This window comes from Rattus norvegicus, chromosome 15 (assembly GCF_036323735.1).
Source record: "Rattus norvegicus strain BN/NHsdMcwi chromosome 15, GRCr8, whole genome shotgun sequence".
Classification (NCBI taxonomy): domain Eukaryota; kingdom Metazoa; phylum Chordata; class Mammalia; order Rodentia; family Muridae; genus Rattus; species Rattus norvegicus.
In genome coordinates, this window is record NC_086033.1 from 27328304 (window position 1) to 27352550 (window position 24247).

Sequence of the window (24247 nt, forward strand, 5' to 3'; positions counted from 1 at the left end):
ATATGCCTCGTAATTAAAGTCTGAACACTTTGAGATCACTTCATTATTTTGAGGAAAAGCAGTTTTACAAAGTCTAACTTCCATTCTTAATAAAAATTCTCAGAAACTTAGGAATAGAAGGAAATTGCTTTATTTTTTTAAAGTTTTTTATTTTATTTTATTTTATGTCAGCACACTGTAGCTGTCTTCAGACACACCAGAAGAGGGCATCAGATCTCATTACGGATGGTTGTGAGCAACCATGTGGTGGCTGGGGATTTGAACTCAGAACCTCTGGAAGAAGAGTCAGTGTTCTTAACCACTGAGCCACCTCTCCGTAAGGAAATTGCTTTAAATGACTGAATATAACACACCCCGTAACAAACATCATAGTTTGAGGACACTTACCCTGAAGACTAAGAACGGGGTGTGTCCCCTTTTACTGTTCCTATTGAACATTAGAGTGGAGGAATTTTTTTTCCAAGATGGGGTTTCTCTGTGTAGCCTTAGCTGTCCTGGAACATGCTCTGTAGACCTGACTTCAACTCAGAGAACTGATGCCTCTGCCTCCCAAATGCTGGGATTAAAGGTGTGTGCCACCATGCCTGGGACAGTGGAGATTCTAACCAGTGAAACCAAAGGGGAAAAAGTAGTCAAATGGCACAGGTTGGAAAGCAAATGGTCCTACCTTTATTTGCTGCTGAAAAGTCATGTCTCTAAGAAGTCATAAAACCAAATCTACAAAAGGGCTAGCTAAAAAGATAGCTCAGCTCAGCAAAAGACTGCTTCCCCAAAATCAACTATATTTCCATACATCAACAATGAAATACCCGAAGATGAAATGCAGAAGATAACTCTTTCCAGAGTATCACAAGAAAGAATAAAATATTTAGGGATATATTTGACAAAAAGTAACTAAAAACCTATCCCGCAAAAAAACGACAAAGATTCTCAGGAAGGTACACCTTTAATACCCTCACTCAGGAGGCAAAGGCTAGTGGCTTTCTGTGAGTTCGAGTCCAGTCTGGTCTATATGATGAGATCCAGGCCAGCCAGGGCTACACAGTGAGGTCCTGTCTCAACAAACAAACAAATAAAAAACAAAAAAATGAGGGAACTGGAGAGATGGCTCAGCAGTTAAGAGCACTGACTGCTCTTCCAGAGGTCCTGAGTTCAAATCCCAGCAACCACATGGTGGCTCACAACCATCTGTCATGGGATCTGATGCCCTCTTCTGGTGTCTGAAGACAGCAACAGTGTACTCACATAAAATAAATCTTAAAAAAAGAAAACAAAAAACGAAACTTAAAGGCTAGAGGCAGAAGAAGGTTTCCTACATCAATTAATCAGGATGATCCCCTAGGGACAAGACCAGATGTCCATCCTCAAGCACTAAAGATTCTGTCAGTTGACAATTAGCACGAACCATTGAACATACATTTTTAAAAGAGAAGGCCCCACGTAGCCCACATTGGCCTTGAACTCACAAAGTATCTGAGGATAACCCTGAACTCCCAGTTTTCCTGCCTTCCCCTCCCTGGGGCTGGGATCACAGTCATGCACCACCGTGTCTGAGTCTCAACATTTTCACTTGAAGGAGTCCCACGCTGTCCCTCAGCAGGAGGGCATTGTACACTCTACCGCTCCACAAGAAGGGCATGGCAGGCACATGGGAGAGGAGTCCAGGATGGGAAGAGTGCTGGAAGATAGATGTCTTGGGGATGTGTCCCCACACACTGTCTTGCTTGCTTCTCCTTAGCCTAGCTGTTTTCTTCAAGCCCATAAGGACATTAGAGGTTAGCCTGCCTGCCCGCCTGCTTTCTTTTACTTTTATATAAGTTTTTATTTTTTTTTTTAATTTTTCTCTATGGGTATGCATGTTTAGTCTGTGTGTACTGTACGTCTGTGTACCACATAACACCTGGTGCCCACACAAACAGAAGAGGGTGTTAGTTTCCCCCTAGAGTTGGGGTTACAGATGGTTGAGAGAAGCCCTGTTAGTGCTGGGAACTGAACTCAGGTCTTCTGGAAGAGGAGCCAGCATTCTTAACTGAATTCTCTCTCTGGCCCATATTTTCTTTTTCTTTCTCCTCCCTCTCCCCTTCCTCTCCTCCTCCCTCTTCCTCTCCCCTCCCCCTATCTCCCTGTCTCCCTCCACTGTCTCTGTCTCTCCTTTTTTCTGTTCATCCTTTTCTCCTTTTCCCCACGGAAAATGTCTGCCGTGATGACAGACTTCTGAATAAGGGAATCTTTGAAACACAGCGTTCCGTTCTGAAATAACAGTGCTCAGACAGTGAAAGTGCTGTGAGCTCTGGCTCGTGGTGTGGAGTGGAAAAAGTGTTTTGAAAGCATTGTGTGTTTCAGCCTCCTCCCCAACAGACCAAGAATCCAGTGAACAAGCTTCTGAAGTCAGTGAAGCACACACTCCTGACAGCGATGATATCGTAGTGACACCCCAGTCTCAGACGTGTCCTAAAGCTGTAAGTAACTGGGATAGCCTACCTGTTAGAGAAGGGGACCTAGCAAGAGAGGGCTCAGTGCCTACACATGTGAGGTTCAAGAAGCCTGTTGAGAAATGCAGGCTGGATGGAAAGAGCATCGGTGTGGAAGTCTGTTGCTATGGCGATGAAAGCGCTTCCTTAGTTTGATGCAAATGACAGCTGAGTTCTGTGCTTCTCGCCCCTATTTGGATCCCTTGCCACGCATGCCTGTCACTGTAAACTTGGTAACCCCCAGCTCGGTGGAGGCCATTTTTTCAGGTGAGTACCCTTACTGTAGGAGATGGAGATTGTGAGAAAGGAAGGAAGTCTTTGTGGGAGGGCTTAGAGAAATGTCTTAGTTTCTGCAGTTTTTCGACACACCTCTCCGGCCCCCCAGCTTTCAACAGGTTCTCTGTGGCGGTTTGGATAAGGATGGCCCTCAGAGGCTCTTAGATTCGAATGCTTAGAGCTGTCTGAAGGATTACAAGGAGGAGGAAGTGTGTCATGGTGGAGGGGGGGGGACCTTTGAGGTTTCTAAAGCCCATGCCAGGCCCTGTCTGCCTGTCTGTGTCTGTCTGTCTGTCTGTCTGTCTCTGCTTATGGACCAGGATGTAGCTCTCAGCTACTTCCCCAGCACCGTACCTGCTTGTTGCCATGCTCTGCCATTATGATAATGGCCTCTGAGACTGTAGGCAAGCCTCCAATTAAATTAAGTGCTTTCTCTTCTTATAAGAGTTGCCTTGGTCCTGGTGTTTCTTCATGGGTAATAAAACAGTGACCAACTGAGACAGTCTTACTATGTAGTCCAGGCTAGCCTAGGAACTCACAGAGATCCTCCTGCTTCTGCCTCTGGATGCCTGGCCTTCTTTTCTTTCTCTTCACGATGAGTCAGAGTAACACATGACCTTTAATTTAGACAGAATTCTACCAGGTGATGTTGACTGTGTTTTTGGGCGGTGTACCAAGTCCTGATGTTAACTATCTCACAGGAATCCTTGCAATTGCTCATTCCTTATTTCTTTTTACAAGTGATTATGGAATGCTCATCTTAGTGAATGATTCTTTTTTTAAAAAAGATTTATTTATTATGTATAAGTGCACCATCGCTATCCCCAGACACACCAGAAGAGGGCATCGGATCCCATTACAGATGGTTGTGAGCCACCATGTAGTTGCTGGGATTTGAGCTCAGGACCTCTGGAAGAGCAGTCAGTGCTCTTAACCACTGAGCCATCTCTTCAGCCCTTAGTGAATGATTCTTAAGTCAGGCTTACTCCGTTTTCTTGTTTTATTTTGTCCGAGACAGGAGCTTACACTGGAGCCTGGGCTTGTTTCAAACTTGTAGAGTCTGGCCTAAGCCTCCTGAGTCCTGGGATTACAGGCACGCCTGGTTTGGTCCCTGTATCGGTTAAGTTTGTCAAACTTACACAAAATAGAGTCACTTGCAAGGAGGGAACGGCATAATTTCTTCTATTAGATTGGCCTGTGGGCATGTCTGTGGGTCGTTTTCTTGATCTCTTCCTTCTTAACTTAGGGTTAGTCAGTTAGAGCAGAGAGAGGGAGGCTGATAGGTCTACAGTTTTTTTTTTTCTTTTAAAGATTTATTTAGTTATTAAGTATACAGTGCTCTGTCTGCATGTCAGAAGAGGGCATCAGATCCTATAGGTGGTTGCTGGGAAGTGAACTCAGGACTTCTGGAAGACTAACCTGTGCCTTTTTTTTTTTTTTTTTTTTCCGGAGCTGGGGACCGAACCCAGGGCCTTGCGCTTGCTAGGCAAGCGCTCTACCACTGAGCCAAATCCCCAACCCCATAACCTGTGCCTTAACATCTGAGACATTTCTCCAGCCCAGTCCACACATTTGACCTAAACACGTCCCAATGCATCCTTCATCTTGCCTCTGGTCTATCATCAGATAGGGCCTATTGGTAGGAGAAAGAGTCCACCAGGCCTCTATTTTAAGTTGCTTGGTTTTAAAAAGAAATATGAGCATTTAATGGGGATTTGCTTATGGCTTTGGAGGGCTGATCCATGAACATTATGGGTGGAGCATGGCAGCAGGCTGGTAGGCATGGCATTGGAGAAATAGCTGAGAGCTCACGCCTGGGAGCGAGACTGCCAGGGAGAGAGACCAAGGCTGGGCCTGGCATAGGCTTTTGAAACCTTAAAATCCACCTCCAGTGACACACCTCCTCCAATAAGGCCATGCTTCCTAAACATTTCCACACAGGGGACCAAGAATTCAAACCTATGAGCCCATGGGGGTCATTCTCACTCACTCACACCACCACATTCCACTCCCTGGTCCCCATAGGCTGTAGCCATATCATAGTGCAAAGGTGCATTTAGTCCAACTTCAAAAGTCCCCACAGTCTATCATGTCTCAACATGCTTTCAAAGTCCAAGGTCTCTTACGAGACTCAAGGCAATTTCTAACTATGCCCCTCTGTAAAAGGAAAATGTCATACTTCCAGCATAGATGGCACAGTCTACACACTGCCATTAACCCATTACCGAAGTGAGGGAAGGAGCCTCAGTAAAAAATACTGAAGCAAAACAAGACAGACCCAGCAGGGCAGACTCCAAACTCTTTATTTCTATGCCTGATGTCAAAGGGCTGAGTAGACAGCTACCCATATCTCTCAGTCTTTCCAGTTTTGTTGATGGAAACACCTTTCTCTTGCACTGGCTACACCTTGTCTGCAGCTCTTCTTGGCTCAGGTGTCCTCTGGGCCTCGGTGCAGGGGCTCCCTTGACACATCCCTGGCCTCAGTGTCTCTCCTTAGCCGGAGTGGAGGATTCCACAGGCCCTTCCATGTACCTTCTCAGCTCTAACTCCAGAACCACGAGACTGAAGCTGTCAGGCTCTGTGGCCTGGCTGCCAGGTTTTTTTTTTTTTTTTTTTTTTTTGGTTCTTTTTTTCGGAGCTGGGGACCGAACCCAGGGCCTTGCGCTTCCTAGGCAAGCGCTCTACCACTGAGCTAAATCCCCAGCCCGGCTGCCAGGTTTTTGACTCAGATCATGAGGATGAAAAAAGAATTTTGCCATCTTGGAAGTTGGGCATTTTTACTACCTGACTGTGGCTCATCGCCCTATCTGCCTGTCATTAAGGCCCTGTCTAAGTCCTAGTCCTTCAACACTTCTTTTTACAACCTTCCTTCATGTTCCCGGCTGGATGCAAGAGGGGAAGGAGGAGGACAGTTAGGAGCAAGGTCACAGGAAACGGGCAGTAAACATTCACAGAGAAGTGGAGGGCTGGAGGGATGCCTTAGTTGCTAGATCCCTTACCCAGAACATATGAGGGCCTGGTAGTGGTGCCTGAGATCCTAGCACTTGACCAATGGAGGGAGGACCAAGGTCATCCCCACTACAGAAGGAATTCAAGGCCAGCCTGGGCTAAAAGGAAATAACCTTTATGGTACAGGTAACAAGGGCAAATAAGTGATTTGATTACAAGACGGGATAGATGTACAGATATGTGAAACATGAAAATTACATTATTTATTTTTTAATTATGTGCACACGTGAGTGTGCATGCCACTACATGTGTGTGGATGTCAGAATACAATCTGGGTTAAGGAGCTCTTTCTCCACCGCCTATGTCCTAAGGATAGACCTCAGGTCATCAGGCCTGGCAGTTAGCACCTTCCTTTACCTGTTGAGCCTTCTCACTGTCCCATACGACCTCCTTTTTTTTTTGTGGGGGAGGGAGGAGTTGTTAAGAACATCCGTTTATGAAATGCAATATAAGAAGTATCAGACTGGATAAGGAGAATACTGGAACACTGGAGATATTGGGTGCACACACACGGGTGCACATATACATACATACTTACACATGTACATACATACACATACAAACATACATATAAAAAGAGTGTTGGGGGAAATAGTACAGTGCTGGAGCACCAGCTGCAGCCACTCGTTCCCTGGGTCTAGTTAGTAACACTGCAAAAGCAAGCAGACCCAGGGTTGTGGTTCAGTGGCAGAGCATTTGCCTAGCAAGCAAAAGGCCCTCCTCTGGATCCCAGGTACTGAAAACAAACAGCATCGCCTGCATGCTGTGCCTAATACTCTCCTGTACATACGGAGTTTCAAGAAACAAGTCTTACTTTCCTGTGCGCCCTGAGCTCCCAGTCTGCTTTTTCACTCTGAGCCTTCCCTCCCAGTCCTTCCCGTTCCACTCTGTTCTGTTGTGTCTTGTTGCTGTCATGAACGTACTGTCAGAAGCACAGATGAACACACTTGTGTTTCCACACTTTCAGAATTTGTTTTTTGAGACAGGGCTTCCTCTGTGGATCAGCCCTCGAATTCACAAAGATCCACTTGTCCCTGCCTCCCGAGCGCTGGGATTAAAGGCGTGCACTACCGTCACCTGGCAAGCATAGGCTCTTTTATCTCAGTGTTGATTATTGACAGCGATTCTCAAACCACACATTGTACATTGCTTTAAAGACTGTAAAGGGTGAAGAGGCTGCAACAAAATTCAAGAGATTTCAGAAGCAAATAGAGCCTCCGTGGTCACAAGACAGCAAAGCCGCTAGGGGTCTTGGGAAGTGTGCTGCAGCTGCTTTTCTAGAGTCAGGCTGCACTGTTGAGTGGTGGGAGTGAGGAGAAGGGAGGCCGATGCATGCATGACAGGCTCAGATGGGTGAGCCGGATTGGCTGACAGCAGTTAAAGTAGGTCGTTTGCTTCATACGGCAGGGACCAGCCAAGCTGAAGCCCTCGGGACCGTTGGGAGCTCTGCACCTGCCAGGACTTTCAGGCGGCAGATGGGGCTTATCTTCCCTTTATGGGGCTCAGATGAGAGTTACGTTTCCTCAGTCTGGCATCTCTGACGCATCCTCCAGCTTGGTCTCATGAGATGCTTTTAGTATGCCCACGTGCTTCGAGAGATTCAGTTTGCCCTGATACATTTACAGGGTGGTTTCCCTTCTATGACCAGGAATAATTGCTTATCATTCTATGACGTGAGGCTATTACTGGACATATGGTGCCAGTCACATGTTCATCCAGGTGCACAGTTATTCTTCAACCTCAAAATGGAGTCTCTCAGGGCAACCACTGTTTTACATAGTATGGAGACACTTAGAGTGGGACACAAGCTGATCTCAATAACTGGGTTCTCTGTTGTTGCGGCTCTATTGCGTTCCATTACACTTAGAGTGGGACACAAGCTGATCTCAATAACTGGGTTCTCTGTTGTTGCGGCTCTATTGCATTCCATTACAATTTTTAAAAAAGATTTTATTTTATGTAAAGGTGCTTTGCCTGCATGTATGTCCATGTACCACATTCTTGCTAGGTGTCATTGAAGTGGGAGCCAGGTCCCCTGGAACTGGGGCGCTGGGCATCTGAACTAGGTCCTCTGGAAGAACAGCCTTGACCCCAGAAGTGTCTCCTTTGATCTGTCTTGTACTTTCATTTTTAAAAGTGCTAGTAAAAAAAACCCCAGAGAAACAAACAAACAGAAGTCAATGGTTTCCTTGTGTGGGCTGAGAGGAAAACTGCAAACAGGTCATTTTGAAAAAGCAGCCCAGCCACTGGTGGTGGTATTGTTCATCTTTAATCTCAGCACTCAGCTGGCAGAGGTAGGCAGATCTCTGAGTTTGAGGCCAGCCTCATTTTCAGAGCAAGTTCCAAGACAGCCAGGACTACAGAGAAACCCTGTCTCGAAAAACCAAACCAAACTAAATCACCCCCCCAAAACCCCATAAAAACAAAAACAGAAAAACCAAACATCCAAAAACAAACCTAAAAACCCCAAAACAAACAACCACCCCCCCAAAAAATCTTACCACCATAGTCCAAGCTAGTCTAGTCTTGTACTCAGGCTCCTCCCCAGTGAACCACCACTCCCAGCTTCTTCATTGTTTGTGGAAATAGCCGGGGAAGGCTGGCCTGGTAATTGACTCAGTAGGAGACAGAGACTGGACTCCCTTACACATTTCCCAGCGACTCCGTGGCAATTCAGTCAAGTCATCTGCTGTAACTAGTTTGCCTGTGAATTCTCAGTAAACGACTCGCTAGTGTGTCATGATGGGGTTCTAGAATAATGTGCTAACACTGAAGTCTCATTAGCCTTTAGGAAATCAATATTTCCATTTCAGGATTCAGAGAAGATGTGCATTGAAATAGTCTCCCTGGCCTTCTGCCCTGAGGCTGACGTCATGGCGGATGAGAATATCCGGCAGGTATATGTGGAGTACAAATTCTGTGATCTGCCTCTATCGGAGACAGAGACTCCAGTGTCCCTGAGGAAACCAAGGGCAGGCGAAGAAATCCACTTCCACTTTAGCAAGGGTGAGCTTTCCTGCATGGTGAGTGGGCAGGGGAGGCAAGCACACGTTCAGTTGGGGTCAGATCTACTCACCACCGACGGAATGTGAACCCACCACTTCCTCTAGTTATATTTACCTCAGTGGTACAGGCATATGGTTCAAAAAGATCAAGTAAGCCTAAAACAGAATTTAACTAAGCAGACATTTGTACTTTTACTTCCTTCATTTTTCCTTCTGACATCTTCTGCCTGCCTCTGCCTTTAGAGTGCTAGGGTTAAAAGCATATGCCGCCACACCTGGCTTGGTTTCCTTTTAAGATTTTATTTACTTAGTTTATATGAGTACACTGTTATCTTCAGAGACACTAGAAAGGCATCAGAGCTCATTACAGATGGTTATGAGTCATCATGTGGTTCCTGGGAATTGAACTCAGGACCTCTGGAAGAAGTCAGTGCTCTTAACCACTGAGCCATCTCTCCAGCCCCCGCCCCCTTCTTGATTTAATAGATGTTTCCTGTAGCTTCAGCTTTCTCAGAAAGAGATATTGGAAGGAAGTATTTTTTGGAGAAGGCCAGGCATGAAGTATCTTTCTACCCTACTATTTGACAAATACTCCAAAATATTTAATATTTGCTATCTGCACACGTGTGTTCACATGCACACACACAGCAGATACTTTTAGCTATTTTCTTTTAAAAATTATTTGGGCATTTTCCGACATGTATGTCTGTACATCACACACATGCAGTGCCTCCAAAGGCAGAGGTGTCAGACTCTCTTGGATATGGAATTAGCCACCAAGTGGATGCTGGAATTTGAACCAGTAGCTTTGGCTGTCTTAGAATCCACTACATAGACCAGGCTAGCCTCAAGCTCATAGATATGTCTGGCTCTGCTTCACGCTTGCTAGGATTAAAGTCTTGCACCACTACAACCAGCTTTCAGCAAAACCTTATAAAACAGGGGAGCCAGCCTGTAGACCTCCTTTGAGGATGTCTACTTTGGATCACTGTTGGACACAGTTATGGGAGTCCTGAATGCAAACAGCAACAGTAGCCTTTTGTCCGTTTCCTGCAAATACTGAGGATTGAACTTCATGCACAGGAGGCAAACGCTACCACGGAGCTACAGCCACATCTGTTTTCTGTTCTTTTACCTTTCTTTCACACAGTGATAGATCTGGACCCAGTGGAGCATCAAGACCGACGGCAGTTTTTGTTTGCCATGCTACAAGCTCAAAATTCTGATGAGGGACGGTAAGCCTCTCTGCTTTTTATACTGACAATGCATAGACATGATTTACAAAGTTTCAGTTTAGTTGTTTGCTTATGCTATTTTAATAACTTTTCTTTTGATGAATCTCCCATCCACTTACTTCATGTGTCTGACTGCCTAACCAGTTATTTTAGGTTTAGTTCCTGTTTCACTGTTGGCAGGGACTTGCGTGTGTGACAGCAACTTGAATCCTACCAGAGTCCTACATGGGGCAGATAGAACATTTGGACATTCTAAGATTACTCAGCTAATTTCTCATATATGCTGGCACACCAATACTATGCCATTGTAATACCCATCTCATAATTGTATTTAAAAAATACAAAACACAATTTTTTAAAAAGATTTATTTATTTAATGAATATGAGCACACTCTGTCTTCCAACACACCAGACCCCATTACAGATGGTCATGAGCCACCATGTGGTTGCTGGGAATTGAATTCAGAACCTCTGGAAGAGTAGTTGGTGCTCTTAACCACTGAGCCATCTCTCCAGCCCCCCAAAACACACAATTTTACAAGACTTTTATTTATGGGTGTTTCTTTTGGCTTAAAAAAAACAAACCAAACCAAAGCAAAGCAAAGCATTGCTTTCCTTTCTCTTCTGTGTCGTGTCAGACTCCAGTTGACTTAGCCTGTGGTGTCCTCACCAGTGTGGTGCATGCAGCAGACAGCGCTGTCAGAGCAGGTTTTGAATCCCAACCTCTACTTTCAAACTTTGTGGTTTTTGCAATGTTCTTTGAATGCTCTTCTAAGTGTGACACACATTACCCACACAGCCCACAGTCTCTTACCCATAATAATGCCAGTAACCTGACTTCCTGTAGATTTGGGGACTGGAATTGGCTAACGAGAGCGAATGCTGATCTGCTCTGGCTAAGACTCCGCCAGTGGAGTCCTGGAGCTCGAGTTTTCAGCCCCATTTCTGCTGTCATCACAATAAACCAAACGACTTTTGGTTTTCAAAAATTAATGTATGGAGAGGTGGCACGTACTTGCCCTTGAGAAGTGGGCACAGGCCAGTCTTGGATGATAGAATGAGTTGCAAGTCAGACTGGGTTACATGAGATTGTCTCAGAAAGTGTGAAAGTGCTTCTGGGACTGATGACTTGAATTCAATCCCCAGGACACACAAGGCACAAAGAAGTAGGCAACCTATTCTGACGCTGTCTTCCAACTTGTATGGGTGCCTAACTCTTCCCCAAACTGACTCTCCACCTTTGCTCTTATTCCCCTTGAAAGTGGTGGGGGAAGGGATTTGGATACAGGGAAAACACTATTGTGATTACTTTTCAAAAAGAATTATTTTGTTAGGAGTCAAACTCAGGTCCTCTAGAAGAGCAGCCAGTGCTCTTAATCCATCAGCCACCTCTTCAAATTCCACAATTACCTTTTTTTTTCTTTTTCTTTTTTCTTTTTTTCGGAGCTGGGGACCGAACCCAGGGTCTTGCGCTTTCTAGGCAAGTGCTTTACCACTGAGCTAAATCCCCAACCCCCACAATTACCTTTGAGAGAGTTTTCACTGTGTATCTGATTGCTCTGGAACTCTATGTAGACTGGGCTGGCTTCAAACTCAAGAGATCCACCTGCCTCTACCTTCTGAGTGCTGGTATTAAAGGTGTGTATAACTTCAGTTTGAAAACATAAGGAGCTAGTAAGCAAGCAGTGCAGAGTTAAATGGATTTATTTTTATCTTTTTTCAGTTTAAAGTTTACAGTGGTAAGCGATCCTCTGGATGAAGAAAAAAAAGAATGTCAAGATATAGGCTATGCATACCTCGAACTGTGGCAGATATTTCAATCCGGAAAAGATATCCTAGAGCAAGAACTAGAGAGTAAGTAATAAAATTTTATACTTCTATTTATTCATAGAGAAAATAGCCCACCTGTGTAACTTGTTGACAATTATCTGTGAAGCCGAAGAGACAAATGCCTCCGAAGGCTTTCAGACAGCTTTTTGTATTCATTCTGGACCATATCTAGGATTGTCTAGATTTGACGTAATGTATGCACACATATAAATGTCAGGGGACAACCCATAGGAGTTATTAGTTTCTTCTTGCCTTTCATTATGTAGATTCTGTGGTCTGACTACCTCAGCTTGTGAGCAAGAATCTTTAACCACTGAGTCGTCTGGTTAGCCCTAAAAGTCCTTTTTAATTCTCCTCTATTCTGGCTTACATGCTTTTATCTCCAAAGCATCTTAATCTTTTCTTCATGTGTGTAGAGCACACTGTAACAGCTTCACTTTCCCATGAGAGTAGCTCCAATATGACAAACACCAAGTATACAAAAAGAGTATAAACAGCTGGGCAGTGTTAGCACACACCCTTAGTCCAAGGAACTTGGGAGACAGAAGCAGGATCTCTGTGAGTTGGAGGAGGCCAGCCTCGTCTACACAGTGAGTTATGAGCCAGCCAGGGCCAAAGTGAGACCCTGATACAAATAGACAGACAGACAAACATGTATAAATGGAACACTGCTGGTGCCTAACTGTCTTTTCACCCATGTCCACAGTTGTGAGCCCTGGAAACCAGGCCATCCAAATTGGAAGGCTGAAGGTTTCCCTCCAAGCAACTGCTGCCCTCCATGGCATTTATAAGGAGATGACTGAAGATCTGTTTTCATAAGTTCTACTCCACTCTACAATTTGAGGGAATCACAGTTCAACGTGTCTTATAAAATAACATGCTATGCCATAAATCTGGTCTCCTGTGCTATCTTGCTATCTGTTTCTCAAACTAATGACGAGGCTTACAACCATCAGTGAACTTTTATGGTACTAGTTGAAGACAAAGGCATTTTCTTCTAACACCTTAACACTTTAGTAGGCAAGACTTCAGAAACTGCAAAGAAATGGTCATAAAAGACAAGTTTACAAAAAACAAAACAAAACAAAAAAAATCCCAGTTTATTTATCTTTTAGTTCTTCCAAAATTCAAAATATCAAGTCCTACTGCTAAGGAGAGAAAACAAACAAACATAAAATCCGAGAAGCCCCTTCTCATAAAGGTACAGAACAGAGGAGGCAAAGTGGGACAGGTGGATGCAGAGAACCTGCAGGGGAGGACGGCAAGAGAGAGCCCCCCAGTATCTTAAAGCTCATCATCAGAAGCAACCGACACAGGACACTGCAGACAAAGGAAAGGGAGGAGCAGCAGAGCCCAGCCTTGTGGGTGTGGCCTTCTTCCTGCTTCTCTTCTTGTCAAGATATTCTAGGCCAAGACATGACTTACTCTTCGAGATCCGTGTTGACTCCTGTAAGCCTCCCTCTAGATTTCACCTGCAGCAGATGAGGCATGGCCATTCTTCCTTAGATGGATCAGAGGAGACAGTGGTGATGTGCGATCGAGCACTGTACCACATATGGACTTGTAAGGAGGAAAAACCCAGCCACGGAGTGCCAGTATTTGTCTTCCAATGCAGCAAAAACACCCAGAATGTGCACCAGGCAAGAAACCAGAACAACCTAAGACCAGACACCAGCCCGCTCTGCCTTTAGCTCAGCTGTGCTTATCACAACCATCAGCAAACCCAAGAACCTTCTTGAGAACTTCAGATCTCAAACTGATAAAGGGACGGATGGAGGACTGACTCTGGGCCAGAACCACGCTTTGGCTAAGTATGGTGACTCAGGCCTGTAGTCCCAGCACTTGGGAGGCAGAGTAAGAGGATCATACATTTGAGGCTAGCCTGGTTTACATCGACTTCAAGGTCAGCCATGGCTGCATAGCAAGACTGTCTCAAAAAGCCAGGAAAAATAAAAAAGTAAAGAAAAAAGAACCATAGTAGAAATAGTGGTGAGCTCATACCACTGTCTTGGTAATTCAGCTTTGAGATACCAAAGATAAGTTGTCAGAAGAAAAGAATAAATGGTATCAACAGTGGGAGGAGCCTCCTGCCCTTCAACACCGCCTCCCTTGCCAGCCATCTGATCGGGGCCACTGGCACATGTCCTGGTAGGCCTGGAATTCCCCGAGTAGCTTGGTCCGCACAAATGGCCCCTAAACCCATAAACACAAACGGCAAAACTTCAACAGAACCAAAAGGAAAAACAGTTTCTATGTCATGTCATTTTAGGAGTTGTTTGCAGAAAGAATGGAGCATAGGACCCAAGGTTCATATTACTTTCTCTTTTTCTTCGGGGGTGCAGAGCTGTGTCTGGAACCGCGGTTAGAGCCACGGCCTGAACTATGTACAGACGCCTTCCTCTTCCGGCTCATACTTCGGCTCTGTTCTTCCTCCTCCTCATAACGGCTTTCTCGGTCCGCTAAGCAGAAGGCAGAGTGTTTGTTAGCTTAAGATACCTACTGTTAATGGCTAGCACGAGCTAATGTGTCAGTTAATCTTCACCTTGTCAGTTACTAGTTACCTGACCTAGACACACCTTACTTAAAAGGAGAAGATGCCTGGCCATGCTGGTACCTATCAAAAGTGTGAAGAGATGGGATCAAGCCCACCTGTAGCCTCTGGGTACAGTCAGGATCTTCGCCCTCCTTTGGTTAAGTGGTGCCTGTGACTTAGGTTGTTTTTATATATGTATGTATGTATTGTGTGTTGGAGGAGCACAGAGAGCAGAGGTCAAAATTAGCGCAACTGCTCTCCACCTTGAGACAGGGTTTGGACTGAACTTGGACCCACTAATATGGTTAGACTGACCATGCAAGGAAACACAAGGAAAGGATTTTCCTATCTTTGCCTCTCCAGCACTGGACTTACAGGCATGCAATGCTGTACCCAGTTTCTATGTGAGGGCTCTGGAGATACAAATGCAGACGTTAAGCTTGAATGGCAATCACTTAACAACTCTGCCATCTCCCCAACCTCCTACCCTAACAGTTTTATAATGGTATTTCCAACTCTAATTGGCTTCCAACATTAACACCTCAAAACAGAGAACTGTGTTAGAAATTCACACATAATAAATAAATGAAAAATAAGTCACTTAAAACAATATTTTCAAAAAACCTTTTCGTGCTTCTTCTTCTAGCTCATCCCAGTCTTTCCCGCTTTCTTCTTCACTTCCCAGAGATTCCTTAGAATAATCTGGAAAAATATTGATTGTACATTAGTCATGCAGAAATATAACAAAATGTAGAAATTTCCCCTTTTTAAAAATAGTCTCTAGGAATGCTATCAGATTAGGATTATGTGTCTTCTCCTTTAAAATTTATTTCCTATGTGTACAGGTACACTGGCCTGTGCATGTGGAGGCCTGAGGATATTCACTGCCCCTCTTCTTGTTCCCTTCAAACAGGGCTTGCCTCTCAAGTGAGCCTGAAGCTGTCAGGGTTATTTATTGGCCACACTGGTGGCTTGTAAATCCCCATGGCCCTCCTGCTTCTAGCCCCAATGCTGCCACACCCTAGTGCTGTTACGAGCAAGCTTGGCTGCCTTTTTAGATCCATGCAGAGAATCCAAGCTCAGGATCAGTAACAGCAAGTGCTGTCATACACACTGAGCTATTTCTCCGGTACAGCAACTATTCTTTAACCTGATTCTTCAGCTTCTGATGAATAGTCTTCATCACTGTCCTCTTCTTCCTCTTCATAGTCATCCTCGGAAGGATTGAAGGTCTCATCTTCAATTTCAGACTCCGAGTCCCCGTCCTCAGCATCACTGCCCTGGTGAAGCACAGGAAGCTCCTGGTCACTCCTCCTCTCACATGAACAACTAACTCAGTGGGCTGCGCACACTAGCACTTCACATATAAAACTCAGACTTGAATCACCAAGAGACAAAGGATTTGTCTTCAAATTACACTTTAAGGTACACTTACTAGATTCTGGAACCGACAATTCTTATTTGTGAAAATTAATGGAAGAAACACATTGTATTAATGCATTGCGCCAAGGTAGGATCTCTATTTTTAAAAAAGTGTTTTTTCTTTTTTATATTTTTGAGACAGGGTATCCCTGTGTAGTCCTGGTTGGTCTTGAACCTACAGAGATCTCCTTGTTTCTTCCTCCTGAATGATGTGATTAAAGGTGTACATTACAGAACCTGGTGACTTTGTTTTTTAAAGGTTCACTAAAATTTTTTTATGTGCATGCCTTGCCTGCAGGTCTGTCTGTGTAAGGGTGTTGATTCCTGGTCACAGACAGCTGCCAGATGCCATGTGGTGCTGGGAATTGACCCCAGGTCCTCTGTAAGATGCTCTACTACAGAGCCCTCTCTTCAGTCACTAAAGGTTCATTTCTTTCTTTTTTTTATGTGATCGGGTGTTTTGCCGTCATGTGCGGCTGGCTGTGCACTAGGTGTGCAGTGCTGTGGGAATAGAAGAGGCTTCAAAACTCTCTGAACTGCAGTTTGGGAGTTGTGAGCTGCCATGTGGGTGCTGGGAATTGAACTCAGGTCCTCTGGAGGATTAGGCAGTACTGAGTCACCTCTTCACCCTCAGGAGGACTGTGGTTTTTTTTTTTTTTGCAATATGACCCAATCCTCCAAACAGTAAGAGACTCTGAGGAATGTGCGCAGTGACTACCTTTTCCTAACGAATTCACGATTTACCTGTAAAACTAACCTAGAGAAACACTACATATAGACGTTGCTCTCATAATATGTAGATGACATCAGGCAACACTGCATACCTAAATAAAACCAGAAGCCCACACTCATGCACGCACCTCACCCTCAGGTTCCAGGAAAGACCAGCCACCTTGTTCAAAGAAGCCTTCAGGGTCGTCAACGATGGTCTTCATGATTTTAGTCCAGTTGAGGGACTGAACACCTTCTGTGTACTTTAGGTCACAGGAACTAAAATGACATTATAAAATGTGAATTAAACTTCTGTATTTTCTGACAATGTAAATTATCATGACCATTAGCTTGCACTGGGCATGCCCTAAATGGCTGTAATTTGAATCCCCAGAGCATTGATTCTTATGTCAGAAAAGCATTGCAACCAACACAAGCTTTGCTCCTCAAACAATTTTCATCCTTTTTCCCTCTTCAGCACCAATGAGCCGGTTCTTTTGTCTCTGTAGGACTCATCCAGGATCCCTCATCCCTCGCTGATATTATCTTAGCTTATAACCAGTTCTGAGATATTCCTCTTCATTTGCCTGTAATGAAGAAACGAGGGCAGATTCCACTGGCCCTGCCCACCATTTCCCACCTGCTTATTTGATAAAGACAAGGGCATGTCTAAGTATGTAAAATGTCCTCACTTTATAAGGTGCTTAAATGACTTACTCACTTGTATTGTAGGTTAAGTTAGGGTGGATGACTGAGAAGAGAAAGGGAGGGACTACAGAGATGGCTCAGCAGCTATGAGCTCTTGCAGGGGACCTAGGTCAGTTCTCAATACCCACATGGTGGCTCACAAACACCTGCCACTCTGGTTTCAGGGGGTCTCACTTTCTCTTTTAAACTCTGTGGGCACCAGACACACATGTGGTACACTTACATTCATCCAAGGGCAAAACACTCATACTCATGAAATTAAATAAATTTAAAAACAAGATAAAACGTAGAAAAAGTGACTAGAGGATAAACTGAATCATTAGTAATCACATTCTGCCCGAGACCTAATGATAGAACCTGTTTTAAGGAATGTTACCTACACTAAAATTTCTACTTTCTAATAATTTTTAATAATTAACTTGGGCCTTCTGCAAGCTTATAACTTTAAATTACTACTTAACTAAAATTTCTCAAACAGAAATTCTACAAGGAATAGTTTTATAAATTAGCTAATTTATATGGATTTAATAATTAACCTGGGTCTTCTGCAAGAGCTTGTAAGACCATCCTTTTCTCTTCTTAGTAAGATAAGCAAGGACTTCAGTCCTTCCCATATTGAAACAAGTAGAGAGCCAAAGGTTTTAGAGATTGATCAACGCAGTATTGGTGTGGTCTAGTTCTTTGGAAGATGAAAATAAAGGTTTATTTTAAATCTGTCTCAGTTCTCTCAAGGCAGATTTATGGCTCTCAAGGCAGAATACAGGACATCAAGAAACATACTGGATTGCTTTCATACTCTATACCACCATGATCTCTTCACTCCCAACATTTCTCTTCTGTTGTCCTTTGCTGGTCAGGTTTTGGGAAACTCCGAATTTGAGCCCAGAGAGCAGGGAATAGCTCATCATTTGAGTTGTAGGACTTTGCCCTCCCCGATCTCCACAGGCCCCCATCCCCTTTTCTAGACACACTGCCCTCTTCTTTTTCTGTCAAAATAGTATTAGTCATTATGTTACTCTGAGATATTTTTTTCATCCTTCCACTTACACCCAAAGTAACTAATGTATCATACATACAGCACTAAAAGTAACCCTTTACTACTAACATAGTACAAGTGATATAAGGTGATAACAATAAAAATAACAGGGCAGCAGTTATTCTTCCAAACCAAGCTGCAGCGACGGCCTGATGTAGGGAGTGGGTTAGACAACATTCCAGAAAGAACTCAGAGAGCAGAGAGCACACAAATCCCAAGATAACAACATTGCTGAAGGAAATAAGAGAACATAAGCTATGACAGAGGGATTCCAGGAGAGAACACTGAAGAATCCCAAACTTAAGTCAGATACCAGAAGGGATCCTTCAGACTGAAGAGAAAAATAAGCACATCCTTGACGGCAGCTAACCAAACACTCCAGGACACTAAGGCAGGAGCAGGAAAACACTAAGCAGTACAAACAGTGCACGCCTCTAATACCCGCACCTGCAAGGCAAAGGCAGGCAGAGCTCAGGCCAACCTAAGTCTACAGAGTTCCAGAACAGGCAGGGCGACACAGAGATACCTTGTCTCAAAAAGCAACCCACAAAAACAAACAAAAAATAAAAATACCCAAATAAACTAAAATACTTTCTACCTTAGAGAAGGCCCTGGTGCTGGTGGACACTCTGATATGACTTACTTGAAAAGCCTCAACTGCGGGGTTGGGGATTTAGCTCAGTGGTAGAGCGCTTGCCTAGGAAGTGCAAGGCCCTGGGTTCGGTCCCCAGCTCCGAAAAAAAGAACCAAAAAAAGAACCCCACCCCCCCAAAAAAAAAAAAAAAAAGAAAAGCCTCAACTGCCCACATTTTGATACTACACCAAGGTTGAGCTGGTTTCCCTCAATGTCTGCTGAACTACCTATACCTATTTGAAGAGTGAAAAAAATAATTCACAGTGCGAAAACTGGTAGCTTCAAATAGCTCACAGTTATGGATGATATGCTAAGTGGTTTGGTAGCCACTGAGGTGTGAATGTGGTTTTATATTCGAGAGACTATAGGCAAACATGGACTATGATGTTTGAAGGCCAATAACAACATCTGATTTTCTCTGAGTTTTTTTTTTTTTTTTTTTTTTTTTGATTCTTTTTTTCGGAGCTGGGGACCGAACACAGGGCCTTGAGCTTCCTAGGTAAGCGCTCTACCACTGAGCTAAATCCCCAGCCCCTTCTCTGAGTTTTTGATGTAATGAGATTGCTAGCTGAATAAAATATAAGGTGAGAAAAAAAAATCCAAAGACAACAAAATAACAACAACACCACCACCAACACCACCCAAACCCAATCAGTCAAAATAAGTACACCTCACCATAAAAGAGAGATGCTAAGTCATGGTGGGAGGATGGAAAAGGTTTCCAAGCAAATGGAAAAGCAGGTGTTACTGCTGTAATATCTGACAAAACAGACTTAAAACCAAAACAAGTCAGAAGAAATAAAGATGGTTACGGTATACTAATTGAGGGAGGACGTGACAGTTATAAACACAGACATACTAAACACAGGTGTGCCCAATTCCATAAAACACATTATTAGATATAAAGTTACTGATTAACTCAAACCCAATGTTTATGGGTGACTTGAAAACTCCACTTACATCAACGGACGGGTGTTCTCTCTCTCACCCCCCACCAACTAAAACAAAACAATGTTGAGGCAGCTATACAGTACTGCTAAACCTGCTTGCTTTCTGAGTTTGAGTACAAAAGGCTTACCTTTTCTTTTCCTTCTGGAGGCTAGCCTAGGATGCTAGCCTATTAAACCTTGGGCACGCTTTCTCTAAAGCCTCTTCCCCTTCCATCCCCATTACTGAACACGTCGGATCTCTCTCTTCTTCATCTCCTTCCTCCCAGTGGCTGCCAAGTTTGTTTGCCCCTAACTCTTCCTTACCTCAAACTCCCTTATCTTAAAGAGTAAGAGGAGAAGCAATTAAGACTGCATTCTGACATCAACGCCTGGCCTTTAACTGGACCTGCATGGTGTGTATGTCTGCACCTATATGCACATTCACGTGTACACACACAAACCAGAAAGCTCAAACAAACAACTTAATGATACACCCTTGAAAAAAAAACAGTAAGAAGCAACCCCAAGATTAGTAGAAAAAAATTAAGGAAGTCATTTTTATACCAATGAGATTTAGAAATTATTAGAACCTATCTTAAAAACCCAGACTCTGCTGGGTGGTGGTGGTGCTCAGCTTTAATCCCACCACTGGGGAAGCAGAGGCAGGTGAATCTGAGTTCCAGGCCAGCCAGGGTACAGAGACCCTGTCTCAAAACAAAAACACATAACAAACCCAAACCAACACCCCTACCTCCACCTCTAAACCTTAGAATAACAAACCCAAGGGTATAAAAGACCTCTATAATGAAAGACCTGTCATGCTAATGGACTGGAAAACCAACACTGTGTAAATGGCTATTTTACCAAAAGCAACCTACAGACTCAATATAACCCCAGTCAAAATTTCAATGCATTTTGACAAAAATGTAAAACAAACAAAACAAAACAAAACAAAACAAAAATAACCTAAAAAAAAAAAAAAAAGATTATTAAGGGTTGGGGAGAATGCTCAGTGGTTAAAAAGCACATACTGCTCTTCCTGAGAACTGGAGTTTAATTCCTTACTCCAGGGATTTGGAACCTCTGACTTCTGTGAACACTTGCATTCATGTGTGTATACCTCTCCATATAAACATATATAATTAAAATAACAAAAATAAATCTTAAAAACTATTCACTTACAAAAATGAAGAAACCAGACCCTTATCTCACTCTCAACATATACTCCCACACCACACACAAGCGAACAAAGACAGACAAACAGAATGACATACAGGACCTCATAACATTAAAAAGCTACACAGCAAGTTAGTTGAGTGAAGAGCCTAGGAGGAAAACCTTTGCCTGTTACCGGACAGAGGATTTGTATCCAGAGTAAAGACAGAGAAGTGGCTGGAAGCTGCTCTTCTAGAGGACCTAGGTTTAATCCCCAGCACCCACATGGGTACTAGCAACCATGTATCTCTAAGTACAGTTCCAAGGGATAAGATGACATCTTCTGGCCTCCATGGGCACCACACTTACAAGCAGCGCAGAAGCAAAACAACCAAATATAAAAATAAATAAAACAAAACAGAAAATATAAGACCTCAAAACCTAACACAAAATCAAACAAATCCACAATAAGTGGGTTAATGAACAAACAGGAGGCTGGGCATGTGGCTTAGTTGGTAGAGTACTTGCCCTAGGTTTTATCTCCAACACTGCAAACCAAACAACCAAACCAAACAAACAAAACAACCTGCGAGGGCACACACCAGCAATCTCCACACTCAGGAGGTAGAGGTAGGATTAGAAATTCCAGGTTATCTTTGGTCATAATTGAGTTGGGGTTGGCCTTGGCTCTATCTTAGTGAGATGACTCTGCAGGTAAGGGCACTTGCCACCAGGCCTGAGGACCTGAGTTTGATCCCTTGAATCCACATGTAGAAGGAAAGAGCTGAGTCTAAATGTTAGTTCCAGCAAGATGCTGCATGTCCTGTCCCTACAAATAAATAAATTTAGAACATTACAGGCTGAAGGGATGAAGGGATGGCTAAGAGGTTAAAAAGTGCTTACTGCTCTTGTAGCAGACCTGGGTTAAGTTCCCAACCATCTATCCCTTTTCTGGCTTCCATGGGTTCTTGCACACACAGTACACGTACAAACACAGGCACACAGATGCACAAAAGAGGAAACATAAATTGTTAATGAAAATATGAAAAAATGTTCAGTTTCATTGGTCATCAGAGAAATGAGTAGCAAAACTATAATGATTATTTCGTCTTACTCTAGTCAAAATATAAGCCACCAGGTCAGTGTTTACTGCAGCCCTCTTCATAGTAGCTAAGCTATGGAACCGACCCAGGTGTACAGGAATGGGAGGAACTAAGTGAGATGTGTGAATGCAGCTGGAGATCACATGTAAGAGAACTGGGCCAGTCTTAAGAGGATGTTTTCTCACAGTTTTAATACAGATTAAATCAAAGCAGAAGTCACCTGTTTAGGAGAATGAAGGAGATAAAAGGGAGGAGAGGGGGGATATACATGCATTAAATAATTATTAAAAAAACTAAAGATAAATGATTAAAAAAATTAGAGATAAGATTCTTATGTCATGTGGGCTAGACCCAAATTTCTGTCTTCTATCTCAGTCACCTGAGTAGCTGTGACTACAGGCACAAACCATGGTGTAACAGACATAGCATTTTATAGTGCAAGGTAAAGGAGAAGAGGCCGGCAGGACTTACTTTAGCCACTCCTTGATGGGGTCTAGAGAGGCAACAGGAATGGCGTTGATCATCGTGACTTTCTTGCTGTAATCCTTGTAGACAATCACCATGTCAAAGTTCTTCAGGTGAAATTGGACCCTCTCAAAGTGGATCAGCTCCACTTCATCCAGTGTCACCACAAAGGGTGGCTGTCAACACAGGAGCTGCATCATTACCGTGTTAAGCACCTTCTCCCTCCACGCACTTCTCAAATGTTTTCAGAGTCTAAATGACCACACAGAGGAAAACTGTTTTCTGTTCTTGTTTTTAAAGATGAATTCAGTGTGACATACTAAGAACTTTTACTGCTTCTCTCAAAGAGAATAAACTTAGTGAATCCTAAAAGAAACTGTTTTTAAATACTACAGAGGCTTTAGAAAGACCATTTGTTGAACGAATTTTAAATCCAGGCCAAGCATCAAACAATTAGGATCAAAAGATCTTTCCTTCCCCTTTCTAAGGATTGTATTACGAAGAGTAAGCAAGTGGGTGTCACTCAGGAGTGGGGCATGTGCTCTGCAGACCCCGGGGTCAGGATCTTAGCAGTGGGGTAAGAAGAAAACTAACTGCAAAGGATCGGAAAATTAAAATTAACGATAAGAGGAGGCAAGAATACTCACCCACTCTGTAGCATTTACCAGTGCACTACTAGTGGGCTGAAGGAGGCAGGTACTCCTGTAGGGAGCCCCATTAAACCTGAGAGTAGGAAGACAAACACATGAGCCTCAAGATCATATAAGCTTACTGTTGACATAATACAAGCCTCTCCCAAGGAAGTTACTTATGAAAACCACTGAGGTTATTTTCTTTTCTTTTCTTTTCTTTTTTTAAAAGATTGATTTATAACATATAAGTACACTGTAGCTGTCTTCAGACACACCAGAAGAAGGTGTCAGATCCCATTACAGATGGCTGTGAGTCACCATGTGGTTACTGGGAATTGAACTCAGGACCTCTGGAAGAGCAGTCAGTGCTTTTAACCGCTGAGCCATCCCTCCAGCCCAACCTCTGAGATTCTTAAAATGTATGTATCCATTTGAAAGCATTTGGATGTTTGTGTCTGCATGTGAATATGTGCACACAGGTGCAGGTACCCTTCGAGGTCAGAAGTCCCAGGGTCTCCTGGAGGTGTCTTCCTGGCCTACAAAGAGAGGGTTTTCTATGCCTTGGCTGTCCTGAACTCATCTTGTAGAGCAGGCTGGCCTCAACAGAGATCTGTGTGCCTCTACCTCCTGAGTGCTAGGATTACTGGTGGGTGCCTGGCTAGAGAATCCTGAAGATTTCGAGCGGTTATCTCTAAGGTTATCAGTCATAGGAAAAAAAAGAAAAGAATCTATGTTGTATTAAATTATGAACAATAACCCATTCCCTGAAGCCAGACACAGGAGCTTTTGGAGGGCAGGGTGGAGAAGTTTTATTACCCCAGATCCCTGAATGGTACTTCAAACTCCAGTTCCTCCTTTGTTAGAGCCTCTACTTTTTCAATGAAGTTCTTAAAGGCTGTTTTCAGTTTGTGTCTCATCTCTCTTTCCATCTGTGGAGGAAAACAGTATTATTCTCAGTCCACCATGTGACTTCTTAATAGTATGTTCCCTCAAAAAGGTCAAAATCCCTTTGTAGTCTCAATTCTCCTGACTCTGACACTTGATCTTATTCAAGGTTTACTCCATAAACCATGGAGATCTCTCTAATCTACGC

General features: G+C 43.5%; 2 protein-coding genes across 7 annotated transcripts in view; one reads left to right on the plus strand and one right to left on the minus strand.

Annotated features, from left to right (window-relative positions):
* The window catches only part of Rpgrip1 (RPGR interacting protein 1), a 58025-nt gene extending 45307 nt beyond the window's left edge, over positions 1-12718 (plus strand). For all 6 annotated transcript variants that reach the window (XM_063274229.1, NM_001427786.1, XM_063274225.1 and 3 more), the window contains 5 exons: positions 2344-2459; positions 8570-8762; positions 9912-9996; positions 11720-11850; positions 12533-12718. In XM_063274229.1, coding sequence (XP_063130299.1) covers positions 2344-2459; positions 8570-8762; positions 9912-9996; positions 11720-11850; positions 12533-12645 — 638 coding nt within the window. In that variant the 3' untranslated portion in view covers positions 12646-12718. The remainder of the gene's footprint in view (positions 1-2343; positions 2460-8569; positions 8763-9911; positions 9997-11719; positions 11851-12532) is intronic.
* Positions 12719-12892: 174 nt separating this feature from the next.
* Supt16h (SPT16 homolog, facilitates chromatin remodeling subunit) overlaps positions 12893-24247 on the minus strand; it is a 37119-nt gene continuing 25764 nt past the window's right edge. Inside the window, exons 20-26 of the mRNA NM_001107261.1 lie at positions 23971-24083; positions 23170-23245; positions 22529-22698; positions 16642-16771; positions 15510-15639; positions 14984-15061; positions 12893-14285 (exon numbers count right to left, since the gene is read on the minus strand). Coding sequence (NP_001100731.1) covers positions 14140-14285; positions 14984-15061; positions 15510-15639; positions 16642-16771; positions 22529-22698; positions 23170-23245; positions 23971-24083 — 843 coding nt within the window. The 3' untranslated portion in view covers positions 12893-14139. The remainder of the gene's footprint in view (positions 14286-14983; positions 15062-15509; positions 15640-16641; positions 16772-22528; positions 22699-23169; positions 23246-23970; positions 24084-24247) is intronic.